General features: G+C 39.3%; 1 protein-coding gene across 16 annotated transcripts in view; it reads right to left on the minus strand.

Annotated features, from left to right (window-relative positions):
- MCF2L (MCF.2 cell line derived transforming sequence like) overlaps positions 1 to 22,808 on the minus strand; it is a 362,484-nt gene that overhangs the window by 214,944 nt on the left and 124,732 nt on the right. For 5 of the 16 annotated variants that reach the window (XM_072621918.1, XM_072621924.1, XM_072621920.1 and 2 more), the window contains exon 1: positions 3,132 to 3,469. The exons of 10 other annotated variants lie outside the window; for them this stretch is intronic. In XM_072621918.1, the coding sequence (XP_072478019.1) occupies positions 3,132 to 3,360 (229 nt within the window). In that variant the 5' untranslated portion in view covers positions 3,361 to 3,469. Of the gene's footprint in view, positions 1 to 3,131; positions 3,504 to 22,808 lie in introns of those variants that run through there. One more of the 16 variants, XM_072621929.1, reaches the window with a different exon arrangement.

Below are 22,808 nucleotides of genomic sequence, written 5' to 3' on the forward strand. Positions count from 1 at the left end.
GGGGTTAAGTGACTTTCCCGAGATCACACAGCTAGTAAGTATCTGGCACTGGATTTGAACTCAGGTCCTCCTAATTCTAGGATGAGGGCTCGATCCACTGTGCCACTCAGCTGCTCCTGCACAGATTTTTAAAAATCATTTCCTCTAAGAAAACATTGTGATCATCCTAGTGGCCACCTCTAGACCATTCTGTTGCAATTCTCTCAGAGAGATATGAGGAAAATGACCTTGATTTCCATATGTCTTGGTTCCAAAAAAAGGGGAAGATGAGGAGAATCATCTGTAGAGGGACTAGAGTTCCTAAAAAAAATACCTTGGTGAGCAGTCTGAAGGTATTTAGGGGCTGTAGTTACTTCCTGGGTCAGTGAAATAAACAGCAAAGAGCAGCTAAACTAGTAATTCACATCTAGGGAGAGATCTTTGCACAGCATCGAAAAACTCATCTGACAACAAGGACCACAGAAACTGATCATAAAGAAGTAGACACCGTATTGGTTTCCAAAAGGTAATATTACTAGAAGAAAATGAGATCATAAATACAAAAGCTCTCTGAAAAGCAAGTAATGCCATGCATTATAAGCTATAATGTAATGAAGTACCATTTTTATTTATCCATCCCTGGGTTCACAATGATCCAAAAACTGTCACAGTTTCAGGAACACCAATCAATTAGCCACTTGGATTTATTTTCTACTCCCTTTAAATTTACTCTAGGGGTTGAGCATATTGATAACCACAGATTCCACACCTAAGTAGCCCTTTCATTTCATGCCTCTACACATTTAATTTTCCATTAATTATTAAAAACAACCAACCTGAAATCCTGACCCTTGGGTCCAAGACGTATATTCTTGTCCCAAATTGTAATAATTCTTTCATTTTATATTTATAGTTAAGAATGAATGTGACCAACACGTTTGTGTACACTATGCAAATGTATTAGAATAATTTTTCCATGTGTCTCCAAGTTCTACTCCTCCTTCATATGCAACTACAAATGTCTGTGTACGTACACACACACACACACACACACACACACACACACACACACACACACACACACACACACACACGGTAACCAGTGTAAAAACTAATTAGATATCCCAAGTGTTGGGAAGACTACAATCAGATGGAAAAGGGAAAAGTTCCTAAATATATACTGAAATATATAGGCTAGACTGATCTAAAGTAGAATCTTGATGAACGCTACTAGCAAATACATCTCTCTCCCCAGCATCCTTCTGTTCACATACACTGAAGGGGATTTCTTATCAAGTCACCCATAAGGAATTCCAGCACACCAAAATCACATCTCACATAACTTGCCAATGTTATTTACCTCCTTTCCAGCAACTGATTGTAACCAGCTGGTTTAAGTTACAGAAAAAGCTTTTTTGCTCTTGAAGGGTATTACCCACAAAGAAGACGTGCACAAGTGGACATTTAGCTAAAGCAGCAAAGATAAAAACAAATCTAGACCAAGAGCCAAGTTGAGTGCATGGTGTCAATTCATCTGGATTTAGGGAGGGCACATTACCTTCTCCAGACATGAGTCCTTCCTTGAACTTTATGACAGTGATTTTACTCTTTATCCATGGCTGGGGGAGTAATAGATGCTGTATCTAATGAAGAAGGATGCTCTGGGAATGAGGATTTCCTCACAACTCTGCTAGCAAGCTTTGATTCAACTCTTGAGGATGAAAATGCAGGACTCTCCTTTAGGGAAAGCTAGCTGATTTGTACTGCCTCTGAAGATTACAGCAGGCATAGCAGTTAAGAGTCCTCCCTCTGTGACCTTTGGCAAAATCACTTAACTTCAACGGATCTAATTTACTCATCTGTAAAATAATAGTTACTCCTGTAAGGAATAACACATAAAAATGGTACCTAGAGCAATAATTAAGGATCAGGCAAAATATTATCCTGTCTGAATTTAACAATTCCATTAAATTCATTGTTTAGAGCAGTCTAAGCAACCAAATTACTTTAAAAATTCTTTAAAGAAATTTAAATTCAGAGGACCACCTCTTCCAGGTTTTCTGATTATAAACTGATTTATACAATAAAGACTGAAAAGAAAATTTACTTATATTTACATAAATATATGTATTTAGTTCTACTTTGCTTCCTACATCCCCCCATGAAGAAAATATAAATAATTTTAAAGTGACATCAACATTGAGCCATATTACACTGTTCTATAATATATGTTCATGGCATGTTATTAGCACCTCACAGAGGAGAAAGAGACTCCATGGACCAGAGTCAGACTGAGATACCAGGGGCATTGGACTTGAAGACTGACAGACTGGCATTCCTAGGAGAGCAGTTATTTGTACAATGTAAATAACATATCTTTAATGAAATCAAAATAAATTAAAGGTTATTCCTCCCTCCCTCCCTCCCTCTCTCTCCTTTCCTCCCTCCCTCCCTCTCTCTCTCTCTCTCCATTCCTCCCTCTCTCTCTCTCTCCTTTCCTCCCTCCCTCCCTCTATCTCTTTCCTTTCCTCCCTCCCTCCCTCTCTCTCTCCTTTCCTCCCTCCCTCCCTCTCTCTCTCCTTCTCTCTCTCTCTCTCTCTCTCCTTTCCTCCCTCCCTCCCTCTCTCTCTCCTTCTCTCTCTCTCTCTCTCTCTCCTTTCCTCCCTCCCTCCCTCTCCCTCCCTCTCTCTCTCACATACCTATCAATCAGAGGAACTGAGCTTAATTTGTGGAGAGTCACATTTTAATCACAGTAACAAACAGCAATTTATACTTGCAAGTCTCAGAGAACTATGGCAACACTATTTTATCAGTACCATCAAAAGAAACCTGGGTAACCTGAAGTCAGGTTTGGGATAACCCAGAAATCTTAGAGTGACAGTAAGTCATAAAGATACAACCGGAATAAAAGAGCCATCATTTGTCCTTTCTTTTTTCAATTTAGCGCATGGCAGACATTTATTACTAACCAGTTCTTGAAATATCTGATATGAGGAGGTCCCCTGTTTCTTATCTATTCCAAAAATGCATTATCTGACTCTGAGGATACCATGAATAGCACACGCATGCATGCACACACACACACACACACCCCAAGTGTCAACACACACACACACATACACACACACACACACCCCCAAATGTCAGCTCACCAGAACATGTACGCCTTGAATTGTTTCTCCAGTTTCTCTTTTGAAAAGGACGCAGGATTGCTGATGAAAAGCCATGAAGAGCCTGATTCACTCTCCTCAGCATTCGATATTGATGACCCTCTTGGCCTTCTCTTGATGATCCGTGCTGAGACATGAGAAGTGGTTTTTTTTTTTTGGTCTTTTCCACCGAGTCACTCAATGAGAAAGATTCTTCAAAGACTGGGCTCATGAAATATCCAAATGAAAGTTTCCAGCGCCAGTGGCAACAGTTTTCTCCCTTCTCAACAATCCCAGTTATTATGGCATTGAAATGCAAAAACGAAAGGGGGAGAAAGTCCAGGAGGATTGGGTCAATGTAGCTAGCTGGGATAGTTTTCCCTCAAAAAGGAGTCCTCATATTCTTCTTTGCCAAACATGAGAGATAGACAAAAACCGTGATTGTCTCCATTTGGCCAAACCATGCAAAATTAGCTTCAAAGTTATGACAACAGTCCTTTCTATGGCAATCACACTTCATACCTGATACTGACCTACTGATTCTTTCATCTGAACACACTCACTACTTTCCCTCACCCAGAAGTCTAAACTTCTTTCCCACTGGACCAGATGAGATTTGAACTAACGCCACTAATAAAGTTCAAATATATCTACTGGTTTCCTAGCGCCATTTAGAGACATAATTACCTAAGCAATTTTAGACAGCAGTGTAAGAAAGAGAAGAATCCACATCAGAAGAGAATCTGTTGCCAAAGCTGGAACAGATGATCCCTCTATCAGTTAGCTTCCAGCAGTGTCTCTTGATTCACATCCAGCTCCCGGTTCTTCTTGGAGGCTACTGTCCCAGAGTTTCTTGTTCTCAAGTTCACACATCAGTATTCACCCAGGCAGAAATCTAAAGCTGATATTCGTTCTCTTTGCTTCTCATTCCTGTGACTACACCATCCGGTGTTCCCCTAGGGCTACCACTGTGCTGGGGCCAGGAGGACAGAAGCAAATTATTAATAGAAGAGGAAGGACTGTTTGGGGGAAAAAAAGTACCTCTCTCTTTGCTGTTTTGTTTTTAAATCTAGGAGATTTCCTTCCTAAAGGAGGATTTGTTCTCAAGTGAGACTGTAGGTCTTTATGAACATGCTCTGACAGTGGAAAGCAAATATATTTTTCAAATATAGTTTTTTTTTTCCTAATGAAATCTCAGGAAGTTTCAAGTTCAAACAACCCACAACCAAAAGGAAGGGAGGGGAAATGGATGCTGGCTTTCTTGAAGCAAACCGGGAAATTCTACACTGTCTGTTACCCCCTGTCTGTTTTAGAGTGGAGGAGAAAGGAAGCTGATAACACTGCTTTGTTTGGCAAGGAATACTTTCCACTCAGATGTGCTGAACTATGTCCCGGGTTTGCAGAGAGTTCTGCCAATACCCCACTGTGTCCCCAGGCATGTTGGTGCTTAAGAGAGCACTGAATGTTAATGATGCACAACGCTTCCCTGCTCCCACACAAGTCTCATAAGTGAATTAAAAAGCAATCTTCAAAAAAATTTGCATTTACTTACTACTCTTGTTTTTCTTCTAATAAAAGAAGAACACACATTTCTTTTGAATGAGATGGGCTGATGTACAATCAAATCTTATTAAATTTGATTCCCAATAAACAAAAAAAAATCTTAATTTTCCTTTAGAATTCAGTATGAAGCTAAGAACCTATTCCATGAAACTGATCTTTTAGCTTTCATTTTAAAGTTTGCAAGGCGCTCTCTCTCTCTCTCTCTCTCTCTCTCTCTCTCTCTCTATATATATATATATATATATATATATACACACACACATATATATATATATTTTTAGAATTGTCTACGGTAAGTTTCTGAGTCCACATGTGAACTCAGGTCTTCCTGACTGCAAGGTCAGCACTCTATCCACTGTGCCACCCAGATGCCTAGCTGGTACAAAGTAGGTGCTTAATAAATTCTGGGAGACTGAAAGATTTTTACCTTGAAGATTTTTGCTTTCAAATGCTGAATAGTTCACATAACTATTGAAAACCTGTAAGTCACCCAGAAAAAAGTTTGTAGGTATGTGTGGGAGAAGCAGAAAGTTAAAATATGTGTTATATATGTAATGAACACCTCCTTAGGCTCATCATTTACGTACAGCACTTTGACTGACCATCATCTAACTTGATAACTGGATCTTTTGGGGGGCTATTTCATATGAAGAGCAGGGAAATAAATCCTTCAAAATTCCAACAAATTAAATCTTTTAAAAGACTTCAAGGAAAAAAATCAGTTATTGAAATAATTTGAAGGCCTGTTTCTGTATTCCATCATATTTTTTTCTTTATCAAAAAAACAAATGAAAATTATTACTTCCATTAATGCCCCAATCACACCTTCCCCAAAAGTCTGTTTGAAATTTTCATATTGGTTTCTAAGCTGCAAAGAAATAAATCAATCATAACAACTTCGGGGTAAGCCACACATAATCAGGAGGAAACAGATGGTGAGTGTGATGCAGTCCTTTTAGAGCCTAAGCCATCTTCAAATTACCCGGAAAAATAAACCCTTCTAACATTGTTTATCTTGTAAAGCTTCATTTGAAAATGCAGCTATGAAAATAAAGACTGAAATGTGCCACACACGAAATCAGTCATCAAGCAGTTAAATTAACGACTCCTGGGACATTAATATTCCTAGTCACCAACTGGGAGTTTGCCTGAGGCAGGCACCTGACTTCCCTCTTATCACCAAGTAACTGAGCACACCGGGATGGGAAATGCCATTTTCTAAAGTAGCAGAATCATATCTTTACCCCCCAAAATCCCCCTTCCTCCATGTATGCACAGGCACACCTGTTATCATCCATCCAAGCTTATTCTACAATTAAAATCCTGACAATGTGTCACAATAAATGGACTGAAGAGTTCAGATTAACGAAGGCCTAACAACTCAAGTCTTTAAGATGCTTCTCATTTATTAGGTGGTACTCCCTGCTTCCTATTCCCATTACCTTTCTTTTTATGATTTTATTTGTTTATTTTATTTTTAATTCTAATTTATTTTAGCTTTCAACATTCATTTCCACAAGATTTTGAGTTCCAAATTTTCTCCCCATCTCTCCCCTCTTCCTCCTCCAAGACATCATGAATTCTGATTACCCCTTCCCCCATTCTGCCCTCCTTTCTATGACACTCATCCCTTCTCATATCCCCATCCCCTCTATTTTCTTGTAGGACAAGATAGATTTCTATACCCCATTGCCTGTACATCTTATTTCCCCAGCTGCATGTAAAAACAATTTTTAACATTCATTTTTAAAACTGTGATTTCCAACTTCTCTCCCTTCCTCCCTCCCCACCCATCCCCACTGAGAAGGCAAGCAATTCAATATAGGCTATACATGTGTAGTTAAGCAAAGGACTTCCATAAAAGTCATGTTGTAGAAGACTAACTATATTTCCCTCCATCCTATCCTGCCCCCCATTTATTCTATTCTCCCTTTTGACCCTATCCCTCCTCAAAAATATTTACTTCTAATTATGCCCTCCTCTCATTTGCCCTCCCTCCTATCATCTCTCCCCCCACCTCCCACTTCTCCCCTTTTCCCCTACTTTCCTGTAGTGTAAGATAGAGTTTCATAGTAAATTGAGTATGCCTGTGATTCCCTCCTTAAGCCAAATGTGATGCTAGTAAGGTTCACTTTTTCCCCTCTCAGCTCCCCTTCTTCCCTTCCATTGAAAAAGCTTTTTTTTGTCTCTTTTATTTGAGAGATAATTTGCCCCATTCTATTTTTCCCTTTCTCCTTTCAATATATTCCTCTCACCTCTTAATTTTGTTTTTTTTTAGATATCATCCCTTCCTATTCAACTCACCCTGTGCCCTCTGTCTATATGTATATAATCCTTCTAACTACCCTAATACTGAGAAAAATCTCAAGTTACAAATATTATCTTTCCATGTAGGAATGTAAACAGTTCAACTTTAGTAAGTCCCTTACAATTTCCCTTTCCTGTTTACCTTTTCAGGCTTCTCTTGATTATTGTGTTTGAAAATCAAATTTCCATTCAGCTCTGGTCTTTTCAACAAGAATGCTTGAAAGTCCTCTATTTCACTGAATTACCATTTTTTCCCCTGAAGTATTATACTCAATTTTGCTGGAGAGGTGGACTCTTGGTTTTAATCCTAGTTCGACTTCTGGAATAACATATTCCAAAGCCCTTCAATCCCTTAATGCAGAAGCTGCTAGATCTTAGGTTATCCTGATTGTATTTCAACAATACTCAAATTTTTCCTTTCTGACTGCTTGCAATATTTACTCTTGACCTGGGAGCTCTGGAATTTGGCTACAATATTTCTAAGAGGTTTTCCTTTTCAGATCTCTTTCAGGAGGTGATCAGTGAATTCTTTCAATATTTATTTTTCCCTCTGGTTCTACAATATCAAGGCAGTTTTCCTTGATAATTTCTTGAAAGATGATGTCTAGGCTCTTTTTTTTTTTTTTTTATCATGGCTTTCAGATAGTCCCATAATTTTTAAATTGTCTCTCCTGGATCTATTTTCCTTTGGTTTTGTTTTATAATTTCTTGATTTTTCATAAAGTTATTAGCTTCCATCTGCTCCATTCTCATCTTTAAGGAATTATTTTCTTCAGTGAGCTTTTAGAAGTCCTTTTTCATCTGGCCAATTCTGCTTTTTAGGGAATTATCTTCATTGGCTTTTTGGATCTCTTTTGTCATTAGAGTTAGTCTATTTTTTACAGTGTTATTTTCTTCAACATTTTTTGCGGTCTCCTTTAGCAAGCAGTTGACTCACCCCATTTTTCATAATTTTCTTGCATCACTCTCATTTCTCTTCCCAATTTTTTCCTCTACTTCTCTTACTTGATTTTCAAAATTTTTTTTGAGCTCTTCCACGCCCTGAGACCAATTCATATTTTTCTTGGAGGCTTTGAATGGAAGGGCTTTGACTTTGCTGTCTTCTGTTGGCATGCTTTGGTCTTCCTTGTCACCAAAGTAAGATTCTATAGTCTGATTCTTTTTTTTTTTTTTTTTTTGGTTTTTGCTCATTTCCCCAGTTATTTACTTGACTTTTGAGTTCTTTATCAAGGTAGATCTCTGCTTCCAGAGGGGTTGGGGAGTGTACTGTCAGCTGCTGGATTCCCCCACAATCTGTGGGCCTACTGCTCCAGAAACATTCACTGTTTCTGCTCCTGCTGCTGCAGTGGGTTCCTCCACCCCCTCCCCACTCTGCTGCCCTGGGGCTGGGACCAGACCATTCCACTCTCCCACACTGGTCCCACAGGCTTTTCCACTGAACTTCCAATGTGTCCTGGGCATTTTGGGGTCCTGAAAGTCTGGAAACTGCCACAGGCACAAGAGATTCAGTCTCCCCAAGGCCTGCTTAGGTCCTGTCTGTGTTGGTGTGCCCCAGGCTGGACTGCACCCTGCCCCTTATGTGGCACAATAGACACCTCCTGGTGACCTTCCAGGCTGTCTTGGGCTGGAGATTAGCTTTACTCCATCATTCTGTGGGTTCTGCAGCTCCTGAATTTGTTTAGAGCCATTTTTTTTTTTTACAGGTGTTTGGCTGGCCTTGGGGGCAGTGCTCTAGAAAGTGCACACTGTTATTCTGTCATCTTGGCTCCACCCCCTCTCATTACCTTTCTTTGTTAAGATAGCAGAGTTGTACCTAGGAATTGCTGTTCAAGACAAGCGTGTGTGTGTGTTCGTCCTTTGTTGCCGAAGAAGACCACGCCATCAGAGAAATGATGACATGACTTGCACTTGACTTTGTTTGAAGTGAGGGAGGGCTGTGCAGGTCACCAGCCTCACTTCTCCTCCAGAGCCATCTGAATCCAATGACCAGATATTCATCAGGATGACTGGAGATGACCCAGGATGAGGCAATTGGGGTTAAGTGACTTGCCCAAGGTCACACAGCTAGTGAGTGTCAAGTGTCTGAAGTGAGATTTGAACTCAGGTCCTCCTGACTCCTGCAGTGGTGCTCTATCCACTGCACTACCTAGCTGCCCTCGAGACAAGTACTAGAGATGACACCAAGGAAGCAACAGAAGGTGATTTCTCACAACTAAGGTAAGGGAGGGGGGAAAGAGAATCTGGTACTTTATTAGCACAAGACCAAGACTGCTGCACAGGGGTAAGAAGTGGAGAGTAGAGTGTGGTAGCATAGAATGAATTTTCTCTCTGACAGCTTTCCTATTCTAACTAATTCTCACTAACTAGGCATTAAATTTTTTTAAAGAGACAGCTGGGTTGCACAACTGATAAAATGATGGCCCTAGATTCAGCAAGATGACCTCAGACAGCTACTAGACAACTCACTTTGCCACCATCTTCCTCAGTTTCCTCATTTGTAAAATGGAGAGGTTAATAATAGTACATACCTTTCAGGGTTAAAGCAATGGAAGATAAAGTGAAATGATATTTCTAAATTTTGTTGTTCAGTCATGTCTAACTCTTTGTTAGGGGTTTCTTGGCAAAGATACTGGAGTGGTTTGCCATTTCCTTCTCCAGCTCATTTTTACAGATGAGGAAACTGAGGCAAACAGGGTTAAGCGACTTGTCCAGGGTCACACAGCTACTAAGCATCTGGGGCCAGAGTTTATCTCAGGAAAATGAGTCTTCCTGATTTCAGAACCAGCTTTCATCGTACTTTGCCATGTGGCTGCCCCTGTACAACAGCCCTGAGGTGGTTGCTACTATTGTCCCTATTTTAAAGATGAGTAAACTGAGCTCAAGAGAAATAACTGGCTCAGGGTCACACAGCTAGTTAAGTGTCTGATGCTAGATTTGAACTCACAAAATTGAGTCTTCCTGACTTTAGGCCCAGTGTTCTATTCACTGTTTCACCTCGCGGCCCATTTTTTCTTCTTACCTCTCCTTATTTTGCATCTTATTTTATTTTATTTTTCTACAAACTGGGAAGCATGTGACTATATGTAGTATGACTTATTAAAAACTCATGAATCACAAAAATCTCATGAATCAGTACTGCAAACAATTAGTTTAGGAAACAGGTGTTCATCCCCTCACACCAGGACTACTGCAATAGCCTCTGGTTGGCCATCCAGCCTCTTCAGTCCACCCACCACTCCTTAAGTGCAGGCTTAATCATAACCTCCGGAATTCAACCAGTGATTCCCCTCTTATGTCCAGGATCAAATGTAAAAATCTTGTCTTTAACATGAAGGCAGCTAGGTGGTGCAGTGGATAGAGTGCCTGGCCGAGTCAGGAAGACCAGTTCAAATCTGGTCTCAGACATTTACTACTTGTGTGACCCTAAGCAAGTCACTTAACTCTGTTTACCTCAATTTCCTTGTCTGTAAAATGAGCTGGAGAAGGAAATGGCAAAGCACTCCTCTATCTATTACCAAGAAAATCCCAAATGGAGTCATAAAGGATCAGACAAGATTGAAAAGTGACGAAACAAACAATAATTGTACATGGTTGTTTTCATGTTGTATGTCAAAGTGGTCTGCCCCGTTAGAATGTGAAGGAGGGCAGGATCTGTGTTTTTGATTTTGTATACAGAGTGTCTGGCATAGAACAGGTACTTAATAAGATTGACAATGATGAAAGGTTGTGATTCTTTCAAAGGGTCTTCCCTGAATTACATATATGAAAGAACTTACTAATAGTATCATCCTATTTGCTATACTCATTTAGCAATTCACAATAAATGGAATCATTTTAAATAGCAAACATTTTCTTTCCATGTGATGAAATATCTCTACCAGTTCATTAGTAAATCATTTCATGCAACCCTTCAGTTGAGATATAGTGTAACCTAAAATTGAGTGCTTTTGGCTTCTTTGAAGGAGCAACCAAAAGAGCACTGGGATATTAGACGCAACCAGAAAAGAAAATCAGTTGTGGTGAGTGCGGTTATGAAAATGGCATGCGTCTGCTTCATTACCAATCCCACTCCCCTAGAATCTTCCATCCCGCTATCTTTGGGGAAACACACAGGCAATACAGGAGTATCAAAGACTTTAGAAAACCCCAAAATAGTACTTCTTCCCTATTCTCCTAACCTATATATGAGGACCATCTCTAGTCATCCTGATCTATAACTTGCCACTGGACCCAAATGGCTGTAGGCGAGAAAGTGAGCCTGGTGATGCTGCACAGCCCTCCCTCCCTTAAATTCAATTCAGTTGCAAGTCATTGGATCACCTTCCTGATGTCATGGTCCTCTTCAAAGACCAGTAACCATATGTATCCAGAAACTGGTACCCAACTACAAGTGTGGATTGGGTCAGATTAAGAGATCTAAGTAATTTTCAATCTAATGTTGCTTGTCCAAAAAAGTATTTTTCAGAGGGCAACAGCACTGAAACCAATTAACACATACACAGACACACACACAGACACACCATGTACTAAGAGCGAAACCAGGATCATTGCCCTAAAGAAAGTGCTTTGGACATGGAAAGTATCCATTAAAGGTTTGCTAGTGTATAGATTTTTATCTCTTTTTTTTAAAAAAATTAATTCATTTGTTTTCAGTTTTCAACAATCACTTCCATAAGTTTTAAATTTCCTCCCCCTTCCTCCTCTCTCCCTCCCTGAGATGGCATGCAATCTTATAAGGATTCTACATTTATAATGTATGAATTTTAAGTCAAGTCAAGACTTCCAGATGGAATCAAAGTCTTAGAACTCCCTAAATGAAGGCAGTACATCATGCCAGAAAGAATATTGGATTTGAGGTCATAGGACCTTGATTTAAAGCCTGGCTCCATCACTTCCTACCTGTAGCATACCTCACACAGCCTGTCTAGGTCTGAGATTCCTCACTCAGACTTGATGTTCCCTAAGGTTCATGATCCCATAATTCCTAACACATGTCACCCTTATCTGTTCAGTTTCACACAATGTTGTCTTGTCTTACCTAGAAAAATCTCTTAGGTACAGTTATTATGCCTGATTTCTATATAGAAGCATTTAGTCTAAAAATCTTTTGGAAGCAGTACAAAGGAATTGCAATCATGTGAATTTTTATTCTTAACAGGTAGCATTTTGATGCTAAACACAGAAAGGAAAATATCTTAGGTATCAAAAAGTAGAAAGACTGGGTAGTTCGGCCAGAAAGTAAATCATGCTTATATTTCACTTTAGTTTATAGACTATGTTGTAATAATCCTACCTGCCTTGTGAAATGGCTAGTAAAATATTACTGTGTCCATTTTATAGATGAGGAAACTAAGGCCAACAGGTGAATGTCAGATCCAGGATTTGGACTTTGGCTTTGATAAGTCCAACACTCTATCCCCTAGATCAGACTGCAGTTCTTATATCCCATGGTTATATATTCTATTCAAACTTTTATTTTCCTCCCTTGGCTGGAAAACATATTCAAGCCTAGATGATCTAAGGCCCAAATATCAAGCTGAAACATTATTGACCTAGGAAGGAATCATCCAAGAAGATTCACAGACTTATACACAAGCTGATGAAAAGTGAACTGAGCACAACCAGGAAGATGCTGTACACAGTGACAGCAACATTGTGCAAGGATCAACTATGAATGACTTAGCTCTTCTCAGTAATATAATAATCCAAGACAATTCCAAAGGACTCATGATGGAAAATGCTATTCACATCCAGAGAAAGAACTATGGAAGTCTGAAAGCAGATTTTCACTTAATTTTTTGTGAGTTTTTTTCTTTTGGTCTATTTCTTCTTTCACAACATAATTAATATAGAAATAAGTTTCACATAATTGCACACATATAACCTATATCAAATTGCTTATCATCTTGGAAAGGGGAGTGGAGTGAAAAATGAAGAATATTCAGAACTCAAAATTTTATAAAAAATGAATATCAAAAATTGTCTTTATATGTAATTAGGAAAAAATAAAATACTATTTAAAAAAAAGAATCACCACCAGAAATGTCCTGTTTTAGAGCACCAAGTTTTGATACTCTGCAGAATGGACTTTTATTATCAGTTATTTTGGGGGGAGGAAAAAATTATCTCAAGAGGAACATCATAGATAAATCATGACTCGAGACAATAGATTTTTTCTTCCCTTTGGTGAGGTGAATGGGATTAAGTGACTTGTCCAAGTCACACAGGTAATAAGTATCGTGTCCAAGACTAAATTTGAACTCAGGTCCTCTTGATTGCAGGGCAGGTCTTCTATCCACTGCACCACCTAGCTGCCCCTGATGCTAGATTTTTCTAAAATTTAACAGCTGACACTGATGTAAGGCAGCATTGTACAGATCGATGTTTAGATCTGGAATCAGGAAGGTTTGATTTCAGATCCTGCATTAGACACTTATTAACTGTGGGACCCCTTCGGAACTTCACTTTCCTCTTCTGTAAAAGAGACTTAAAAATCACCTCTATCCCGGAGCGTCATTGTGAGTATCAAATGCTAGAACATATATAATGTACTTCCCATACCTTAAAGTGCTACATAAATCCTAGTTGTGTGGTTGAATAATACGCTAAATTCAGATAACACGAGATCAACTCTCATGTCTGAGACTTCCTAGCTGGGTGAGACCCTGGGCAAGTCACTGAAATTCTCTTTTTCCTCATCTGTAAAAGAGGATCACAATACATGTTTTTGCTGTTCTTCAGTCATTTTTCAGTCATGCCTGAATCTTCATGACCCTTGTTGGAGTTTTCTTGGCAAAGATACTGGAGTGGTTTGCCATTTCCTTCTCCAGCACATTTGATGGATGAGGAAACCGAGGCAAACAGGGTTAGGTAACTTGCCCAGGGTCACATAAGTGTCTGAAGTACATAAGTAAGTGTCTGAAGTACCCTTTGAGCTCAGGAAGCGAAGTCTTACTGATTCCAGACTTGCTGCTTTACGCACTACATATAGCTCCTATTTAGTAGGGTAGTTTCAAAAATGAATTGAGATAGGACAGAGGGTCCCAAAAGTCTTCATTCACTTTTAAGCTTATAATACAGGGTTCAGTTTCAAGCTTTAAACCTCACTAAGACTTTTGGGATACCCTGTGCAAGTAGTGTTTTGCAAATCTTAGAGCAGTATATGTGTTAATCAGCATTATTATAATACTTCAAGGTTGATACAGCAGTCTTCATATATTATCTCCTATGCTGCTGGCAATTATGTATTTTATCCACATTTTACACAGGAGAAAATTGAGGTTAAATGACTTGCCCAGGGTCACACAGCATCAGCAATGAGATGAAGAATCATATTTTTCCCCCCCAGATTCATTAGCAGCTACATCATGCCGCTCTGTTATGAGAGTGTGAAACAGAAGCAGAATACATACCCTCTAACTCAGAGATGATTTGGGGGAATTTATTAATATGCTTCTTAAACCCAAACCCAAAGATGAAACTGTGCCATAGAGGAAAAAAGTTCAAGTTGACATAACACACACACTCTCTCTCTCTCGCTTTCTCTCTCTGTACGTTAGTAACAAGCATTCAGTACTTAAAATAATAATTTATATCTTGCATCTCGAGCTGTAAATCTTCCCACACTACTCTTCTGTCTGGCCATTTAGCAATGGATTCTGTGTTCCAACCATGTCTTGTTGGTGAAACTCCAGGCTCAGTCATTAAGATTCTACCCAGTGTCTCTGTGAGCATCAATGAATGATTCACTGGTGAGTGGTACTATTAATGACAGCACTGCAGATAAGGTTACCAAACAAAAACGTAAGTTGTGAGCTTTTCCATAAAGAATGAATAGAGCTGGGGATTTTTTTAAATAGCAAAATCTGAAATCTCCATTCATTTTCTAGATAAAACTTATGAATTGGACCTAAAATTATACACTTCTGTTTTAGGACCTCAAAAATGAAAATTCTTATTCTATTTTTGTATCCTTGAAGAAATGAACTATGTGTATGGTGGACTATTGCTGTCCTCAATCTCACCTTTAAAACTTCATTCAAGCATTGTGCTGAACTCTCGTCTTTATTAGATATGTTGTTTTCAGTCTCGTCTGACTCTTTGTGACCCCATTTAGGGTTTTCTTGACAAAGATACTGAAGTGGTTTGCCACTTCCTTCTCCAGCTCATTTTACAAATGAGGAAATTGAGGCAAACAGGGTTAGGTGACTTGCTCAGGGTCACCTAGCTAGTATCTGAAGCCAGATTTGGAATAATGAAGATGTGTTTTCCTGACTCCCTTTATCCACTACACCACCTAGCTGCCCTATTTTATATATATATATATATATGATATTTATATCAATCCACACATACGCACACATTTTTTGGTTTTTATAAGTACTTCCTGACAACCAGACAATGCCTATCCAAAGTATATTTCCCAAAACAATTAAGTGAGATGATTACAATTAAAAATCTATGACACTTTTCCTCTTTATAGTTTATCTGAGGCAGCTAGGTGATAGCGGTGGATAGACAATTGGGGCTGAAATCAGGAAGACTTGAGTTCAAATCCAGTCTCAGATACTTACTAGCTGTGTGATCCTGGGCAAGTCACTTAACCTCTGCCTCAGCTTCTCATCTGAAAAATGGGAATAACAATGGCACCTACTTCTTAAGATTGGTGTGAAAATAAGATGAGATATTTGTAAAGCACTCTGATTTCTAATTATTATTACACAAAAGACAACATATAGGCTTTGACTTTCATTTCCTTTTCTACAGTAAACTAACTTCTACAATCTGAAACGTGCCTATAAATAAAGAGCCTGATTTCCCTACAGCTTTGAGAAATGGTCTCAACACCATATGCTTACCTCCCCCCCGCCCAAAATAGGACTAGGAAGCAAAAAACAATTTTTCAAAGACAACCAGTCTGGACACAGAAAAGCCACTGTACTTTCTTCTCTTTAAATACTACAGAAAGTAATAAAGGGCCCTTTTATAAGTGTCAGCTTATTATTTGAATGTTTTTATAAAAAATCTTCTCAAAAAGTTTGATCCTCCTTAAGTTCCTGTCTTTCAGAGTTCATACTGATACAATGACTCTTCTGTGAAAGAAAATATTCTCCTTAAAGTAACTCCTTTGCAAAGAATCCAACTACTTCAGCTTCTTGTTCCATCAGACTTCTCTACTTACCACTTGAAGAGGAGCACAGATTTAGAGCTGAGTACCTGAGAGGCGGATCGATTATAACCTTGTAGATTTGGGCCTGGAAGGACCTGAGAGATCTATAATGTCATAGGATCACAGGATGGAAAGATAAAGTGGCCTGGGAGATCGAGTCAAACCCTCTTATTTTACCTCTGTGGAAACTGAGGCCCAAAGAGATCGAAGAGTTTAAATATCAAAGGCAGGATGTCAGCCTGGGTTCTCTGACTCGCCCGAAGGACAGCGAACGAAAATATGATTACTTCCTCTTACCTCCCTGTCCCACACCCTAACAAGATCTCTTTCTATTTGGCAGCAAAACTCTTTCCTCATTCTTCACTCTCTTCCTTTCCCTCAGAACCTCTCTGCACTCTCCTCTGTTCTCTACACGCTGCAGTTATCCCTTCCCCATCTCCACTTCCCCCATCATGGTTTCGATATAATCTTGAGTCAGCATAAGAAATTGAATGGGAATTTTGGGAGGGGGGAGTTTTGAAAAAGTTGCAGATGACACAGAGTCTATGACCAAATACTTAACCCAAATTTTACAATAAAGTACTGTAAATATCCCTTAAAAAAGAAGACAATCACACTTCTTCTCTGGTACAAAGAGAGAGACAAAACCATTTTACACGGATTTTTTCAGATCTTGTGAGTGCTGTGTCCCTAACCCCTGCAATGTGGAAGGGATAACTGTATTCTCTCCCCTCTTCCCACTCTTTCCTCTCTCAATATAATCTAATTTCCTTGAGAACAGTGACTTTTTTCTTTTGTTGTCATATTCCCAGCTGCTACTATAGTAGCTTGTACATAGTAGGTGCTTTAAAAATGCCTGATGGGTTGAACTGGACTGGATTTTGACATTTTCATTTGAATGAGCATTTCAGTTCAAGAAATCAGGTCTTCTTTTTTCAGTGACATAAGGATGGTTTCCATATGACCATAATGAAAAGATGTAGAATATATAACAAACATCTCTTTTCTCCAGACACAAAATAGTTAACATTAGACACAATCAGTCGACATGAATTATTAAAATTCAGGAAAAGCATCCTTGATGTAGGTGTAGATTTGATGCAAATCAATGGTGATAAATGTTTGAGCAACACAGATCACTTATGGAACATGGATCAATCTTAACAGCTGGAAACAGACACCAAATATTTAAGATAGACTAAGTCTTCTACAAAATAGATTTTAAAAAATTTCACTTAACAGTATTTAAACTGCTCAGACTTTTCTTGCTAATCAGTTCTGGTACTAAAGGTTAAATACTTTAAACTGCCTTTAAAAAATCTTCTGTACTGGAAATCTCTTGTATCAAATAAACAATATTTGGTACTTTAGAATATTTTTGTCCAGAATATTTGGTCTACAACACAAGATGTCTCAAAATATCAGCGGAGGAGAGGAGAGAGGAGAAGAGGGAAGAAGAGGGGAGGGGAGGGGAGGAGAGGGGAGAGGAGATTGATTGCTAATGGCAGAAGTAGGTACGGTTTCATCCATGGGTTTGGTAGCTGGTCTACAGCAGTGGTTATTAAGAGACTATGCATGCACCATACCTTTGTTCCCATGTGGTCAGACCTACTTAAAGCAGTCCAATAGACACGCAGAATAGAAAGGACTACATCACATAGAGAATGAAGTAAAGAGGATCAATCAATCAGGAGTCAATTTACTATAATGTTTACAAACAAGTATAGAGTACTTTTTTTTTTACTAGGTATATAGAGTTTGTCCTTATTTACTCATGTTTATATTATATCCCCACCAGTATATAGTACTTTTAAGAGATGCAAAACACCTCTACATATGTTATCTTAATCTAAGACATGGTACCTGTCCATAACAAACTTCCCAACCTACCCGGACAGGCAAGAAAAATACAATAACCGGTGACCCCTGTAATGACAAGTAAAATAGGATCTTTTGCTGTTTTTGTTTTAGTATAATCAAGGAGTATAATGTCTCTATTTGAATGTGACAGAGGATCTTTCCTACCCACTGATGGGTCTGCCCATTGTGGGAAGCTTGTTTAGGGGAGTTGTTTTATAGGAGGGTCCCAATTACCTTTTTTTTTTTCTATTGAGGCACTGGGTCAGAGGGTTATACCCTCCAGCTCTAAAAAGTGTATAAATTCTGAGGGTGAGGTTTTACTTTGGGACTTACTGACTAGAAGTGTTTGTTTGATCAGAAGAGGACTCTGGAAACTACTAAGGAATCAAGCCCCCCTCTCCCCTTCTGAAAACTTAGTACAAGCTCCACTTTCCTAGTGTATATCTTCCCCTCATTTCTTGCGTCTTTTTAAGATCATAAAAACACTCCTAGACCCTCTCCCTTATTTGACTCCCTCCATTGCCCCCTTAATTGCTGCCCCTCTAGATTTGAACCTTTGACATTTACCTGCTGTGTGACTACCTCCAACTCACTTGAATTCCCTAAGACTTGGCTTCCTCGACTGTAAGATGAGAATAATCCTGGTACTTCTTACCTCATAGGGCTACAGTGAGAACTGAATGAGATCATGTATAGATAGTACTTTGGAAATCTCCCAAGCACTGCCCAAGTGTCAACTACAACCATCGCGTTCATTACTATCATTTTATTCTTCTCAAGTTTATATTTTCTGATGTTCAAAAGGCAATTGTCCTAGAGCAAATCACTGACTATTTTTCTTTTTATTTAATGTCTAGGGAACTGAACTATTGCATAGATAGATAAAATAACTGATTTTTGCCACACAATGAAAAAAATTGTAATGCAACCTCATTTTCTGAAGACTCCTATAAAATATCTTTGGGACAAATCAAAGATACGGGAAATGATATGTGTTTTCCCTATTTTCACACAGTTTTAATTTCTTCCAATACATCTCTACATTTTTTATTCCAAAATTTTCATTCCATGATGGCCTCTAAATTCCCTTCCAGTTCTAAATCTTTGATCTCTTTCAATATTTCAAAAGATTTCGTCAGTACTGGTACTCCTTTTTATCAGCACACATCACAATCCTTTTATGCCTCAGTAATTATGCTGGAGTGGCCAAAAAATTCATCACTTATTAGGCAAGCTTCTGGAAATGAGCTTCTCTAAATTTAGTGGGGTGGGAGAGAGCAAGCATTTATTAAGCACCTACTATGTGTCAAGTACTATGTTAAAGCACTTCACAAATATCTCATTTGAACCTCACAAAAACTCTGTGAGGTAGGGACTATCACAATCCCCATTTTAGAGTTGAGAAAAGTGAGGTCAATGAAAGCAAAGTGATTTGGTCAGGGGCACGTAGCTAGTGTGAGGCTGGATTTGAACTCAAATCTAGCTGCTGCCTCTAAACTTGAGAGAAGTAGCTTGCTGGAATGTATAGAGAGCTGGCTTCAGAGCCAGGAAGATGGGTTCAAGTGCTGCCTCTGACAGTGATTATGTGATCCTGGGATATTCACTTATCCTTGGTGCTCCAGTGTAGCTCTCTAAAACTATAAGTGGCAGAGAAGAATTAACCTGCACTAGCAGAGAAACATTCTGACCAGGAGCTTATTTCACCAATGCAATCCAAAGTCTAGTCCTTATCCCTAAAATTAGCCAGGGTGGCACATGGATAAACCTATTTGAAGTTCTTCCAGCTTCAAAGGATGTGACAGACTTTGGGTTTTCCTGGAGCGGATTTCTAAGAAAGAGTACTCCTTCCATGTCAACCTGTCAAACATTGAGGTGCCTACTAAGCAAGCATATAAGTGCCTACTATGTGCTAGACACCACAGCTACCTCTCAAGAAGTCTACATTCTATCACAGTTTTGTGTCCACAAAATAAGTGCAATGAGGAATAAGAACCGAGTTACCATTTCTTTAGCCATAAGCCTGATTGAGCATTTGCCTGCTATCTAAGCACTGGACCAAAGCACTGAGCTGCTGGATCTGGTATCTCTCTCTTGCCCCTATTTTCCTTTTTTTCCCCCTTTACACCCACTTAAATGCCTCAATAAAAAAATGCCAAGGGTTCTTCTCTTTCTGCTTAACCTTCTCCTCAGCTTAGTACTGCCTAGAATGTCACTGATTCTTTTCTTGAGTTTATCCCAGAGAACAATATTTTGCTGAAAATCTTCTGACCATGTCTATTAGGTGTTTTGATAAAGTATAAAGAACCTTTTCAAGATACGCGACCCTAAAGGTCTGAAGAGCTCCTATGTGCTGGGGAACAACCTAACTGGCATGGGAGTAGTGGCTGCCTTGCTTGGGTTTAAAGCTCTGCTGCCTTAAGATACAGGGCTGGGAACGCAACTGGTCTTGAGCTGGTCCCCAAAGCCTCTTCCTGATCACCAGGAATCCTTGAATGGTCTCTTCCTACATTTCAGTGTCATCATTTCTCTGAGAGGAGATACAGTGTAATGGATAAAGTGCTACATTGGTGTTGTGTGTCCTTCATTCTTGAAGAGGACCTACATATCAAGAGATGCCTTGACTGGTGTGTGAAATGGACGTAACTGAGGCAGAGTTGCATGAAGTTGTTGGCCTCATTCTCTCCCCCAGAGTCATCACAGTTCAGTGGTAAAACAAAAGTCAATAGAACTGGTGATGACCCAGAATGCAGTGGATGATTTTGACACCTTTGATGTCTGGCCAAGCTCTAAGTACTCCATAGTACCTGCTTCAGGTACCTTCAGGGCCACTGGAACAAATTGTTCTCATCTGTCCATTCCGCTGAAGGAAGTCTTCACATGCACAGGGTAGACACGTAACCCCTAATGCACCAACAGGTTTGAGGCCCCTTGGTTACCCTTGACCTGATTTTTGCCTATCTGTCAAAATGTTTTTACCAGGGTGTGGCTGCTACTTACACTACAGCTTCTTGGAGCTACAGGTGAGAGATGGGCGAAGGTAGATACCAAAGGTGAATGAGCAGCTCTGAAAAGGGCCCAGAAAGCCCTCACATCAGAAGTGCTGGTCCTCCTCAAACACCCCATACACCACAGAATGCTATGTAGAGTGTACATGAAACTATGTTGGAACTGGAGGCTGATAGGCATGGTAAGAGAAATAAAAGACAGACCCAAAAATAATGATTGCTACTAATTCGAAGCCTGGGCTAATTACTTAGCTTCATTCCTGCCCCAGAGATGGGCCAAAGTACTGTGCCAGAGTAAGGTAGTTACTGTTGCCATGATATACCAGCTATGTTAATACTGAGCCATCTGCTACCCCACAGAGACAGCCAACTAGCTGTTAGATCTATGTGCCTTTGCTGATTTAAACATTATATGAACTAGTCAGGCGGTTGTCCTTTTGTTGGATCTTTAGTTGCCTCATTTCTTTATCACCTGGAATCCTTGAATACTCTTTTATTACCTTCCACTTTCATCATTTCTCTGCAAGGCAATGTGGTGTAGGGGATAGGGTGCTGGGCTATCAGGAAGACTTGGATTCAAATCCTACCCCAGACATTAGCCATGTGACTCTGGGCAAGTCACTTAACCTTTCAGATTCAGTTTCCTTATATATAAAATGGTCTAAAATCTATGATCCTGTGAATACTTTCCTTTTCCCCAGGGGAAGGGTCATTTGCTAGTCCTACTTAAAAAATTCTGTTCTCATGAATTCCCATTTCTTCTACTTTCCTTAGGCAGTCAACTATCCCCAAACATAGGCAGCTAGGTGATGCAGGGGATAAAGTGCAGGGTCTACAATCAGGAAGACTTAAGTTCACACCAGCCTCAGACATTTACTAGCTTTGTGACCCTGGACAAGTCACTTAATCCTATTTGCCTCAATTTCCTCATAAGATGGAGAAGTAAATAGCAAACCACTCCAGAATCTTGGCCAAGAAAACCCCAGATGGGGCCAGAAAGAGTTGGACGTGACTGAATAAAAAATGTACACAGATTTTATGCAACCCAGATTTAAGGGGGGAGATCACAGTTTATATTTGGACCAATACAGTATTAATTCCTTCAATTTAAGAATTTTTCAAAAATTGGTGTGATTCTGCTTCCTGCCATAAGGAGAGTACACATGTGAGCATGAATTTTTTATGCAAGCTGTTCCCAAATATAACAACATTTATATAGTACCTACTCTGTGCCAGGAGGAGTGCTAAGCCCTCCCTAAATGTATTATCTCATTTTATCCTCACAATAACCCTGAAAGAGAGGTGCACTTGTTATCCCAGTTTTACAGATATGGTAACTGGGGCACAGAGAAATTAAATGACTTGCCCAGGGTCACACAAGTACTACTAAGTATCTGAAGCTGGATTTGAACTCATGTTCCTCACTACAGGTAAACATATATGTGTGGGTGGATCCTATACTATAGGATATATAAAGCATTTTACAAACCATAAAATGCCATAAAATTGTCAGCTAACATTATTTTTTTCCTAATAAGGGTTCTAAATTCATGATCTACATTCATAATAGAGATAGGACTCAGTCATTTGAACACGTGAAGATGGCTATGGCAAGTAGGTACAGGTGCCTAAGGTTCTCTATTATGGTTCTCATCATCATTTAGACTATTAGACCTCTTTTAATGAGGTCAAATGAGGACACACAGTCAAAGTCAGACCAGAGACCCATCCAGGCATTATGGAGATGCAAGAAAGGATGGCGAAATTATTGACTAA

The sequence above is a fragment of the Notamacropus eugenii genome, chromosome 6 (assembly GCF_028372415.1).
Source record: "Notamacropus eugenii isolate mMacEug1 chromosome 6, mMacEug1.pri_v2, whole genome shotgun sequence".
NCBI classification, from domain to species: Eukaryota; Metazoa; Chordata; class Mammalia; order Diprotodontia; family Macropodidae; genus Notamacropus; species Notamacropus eugenii.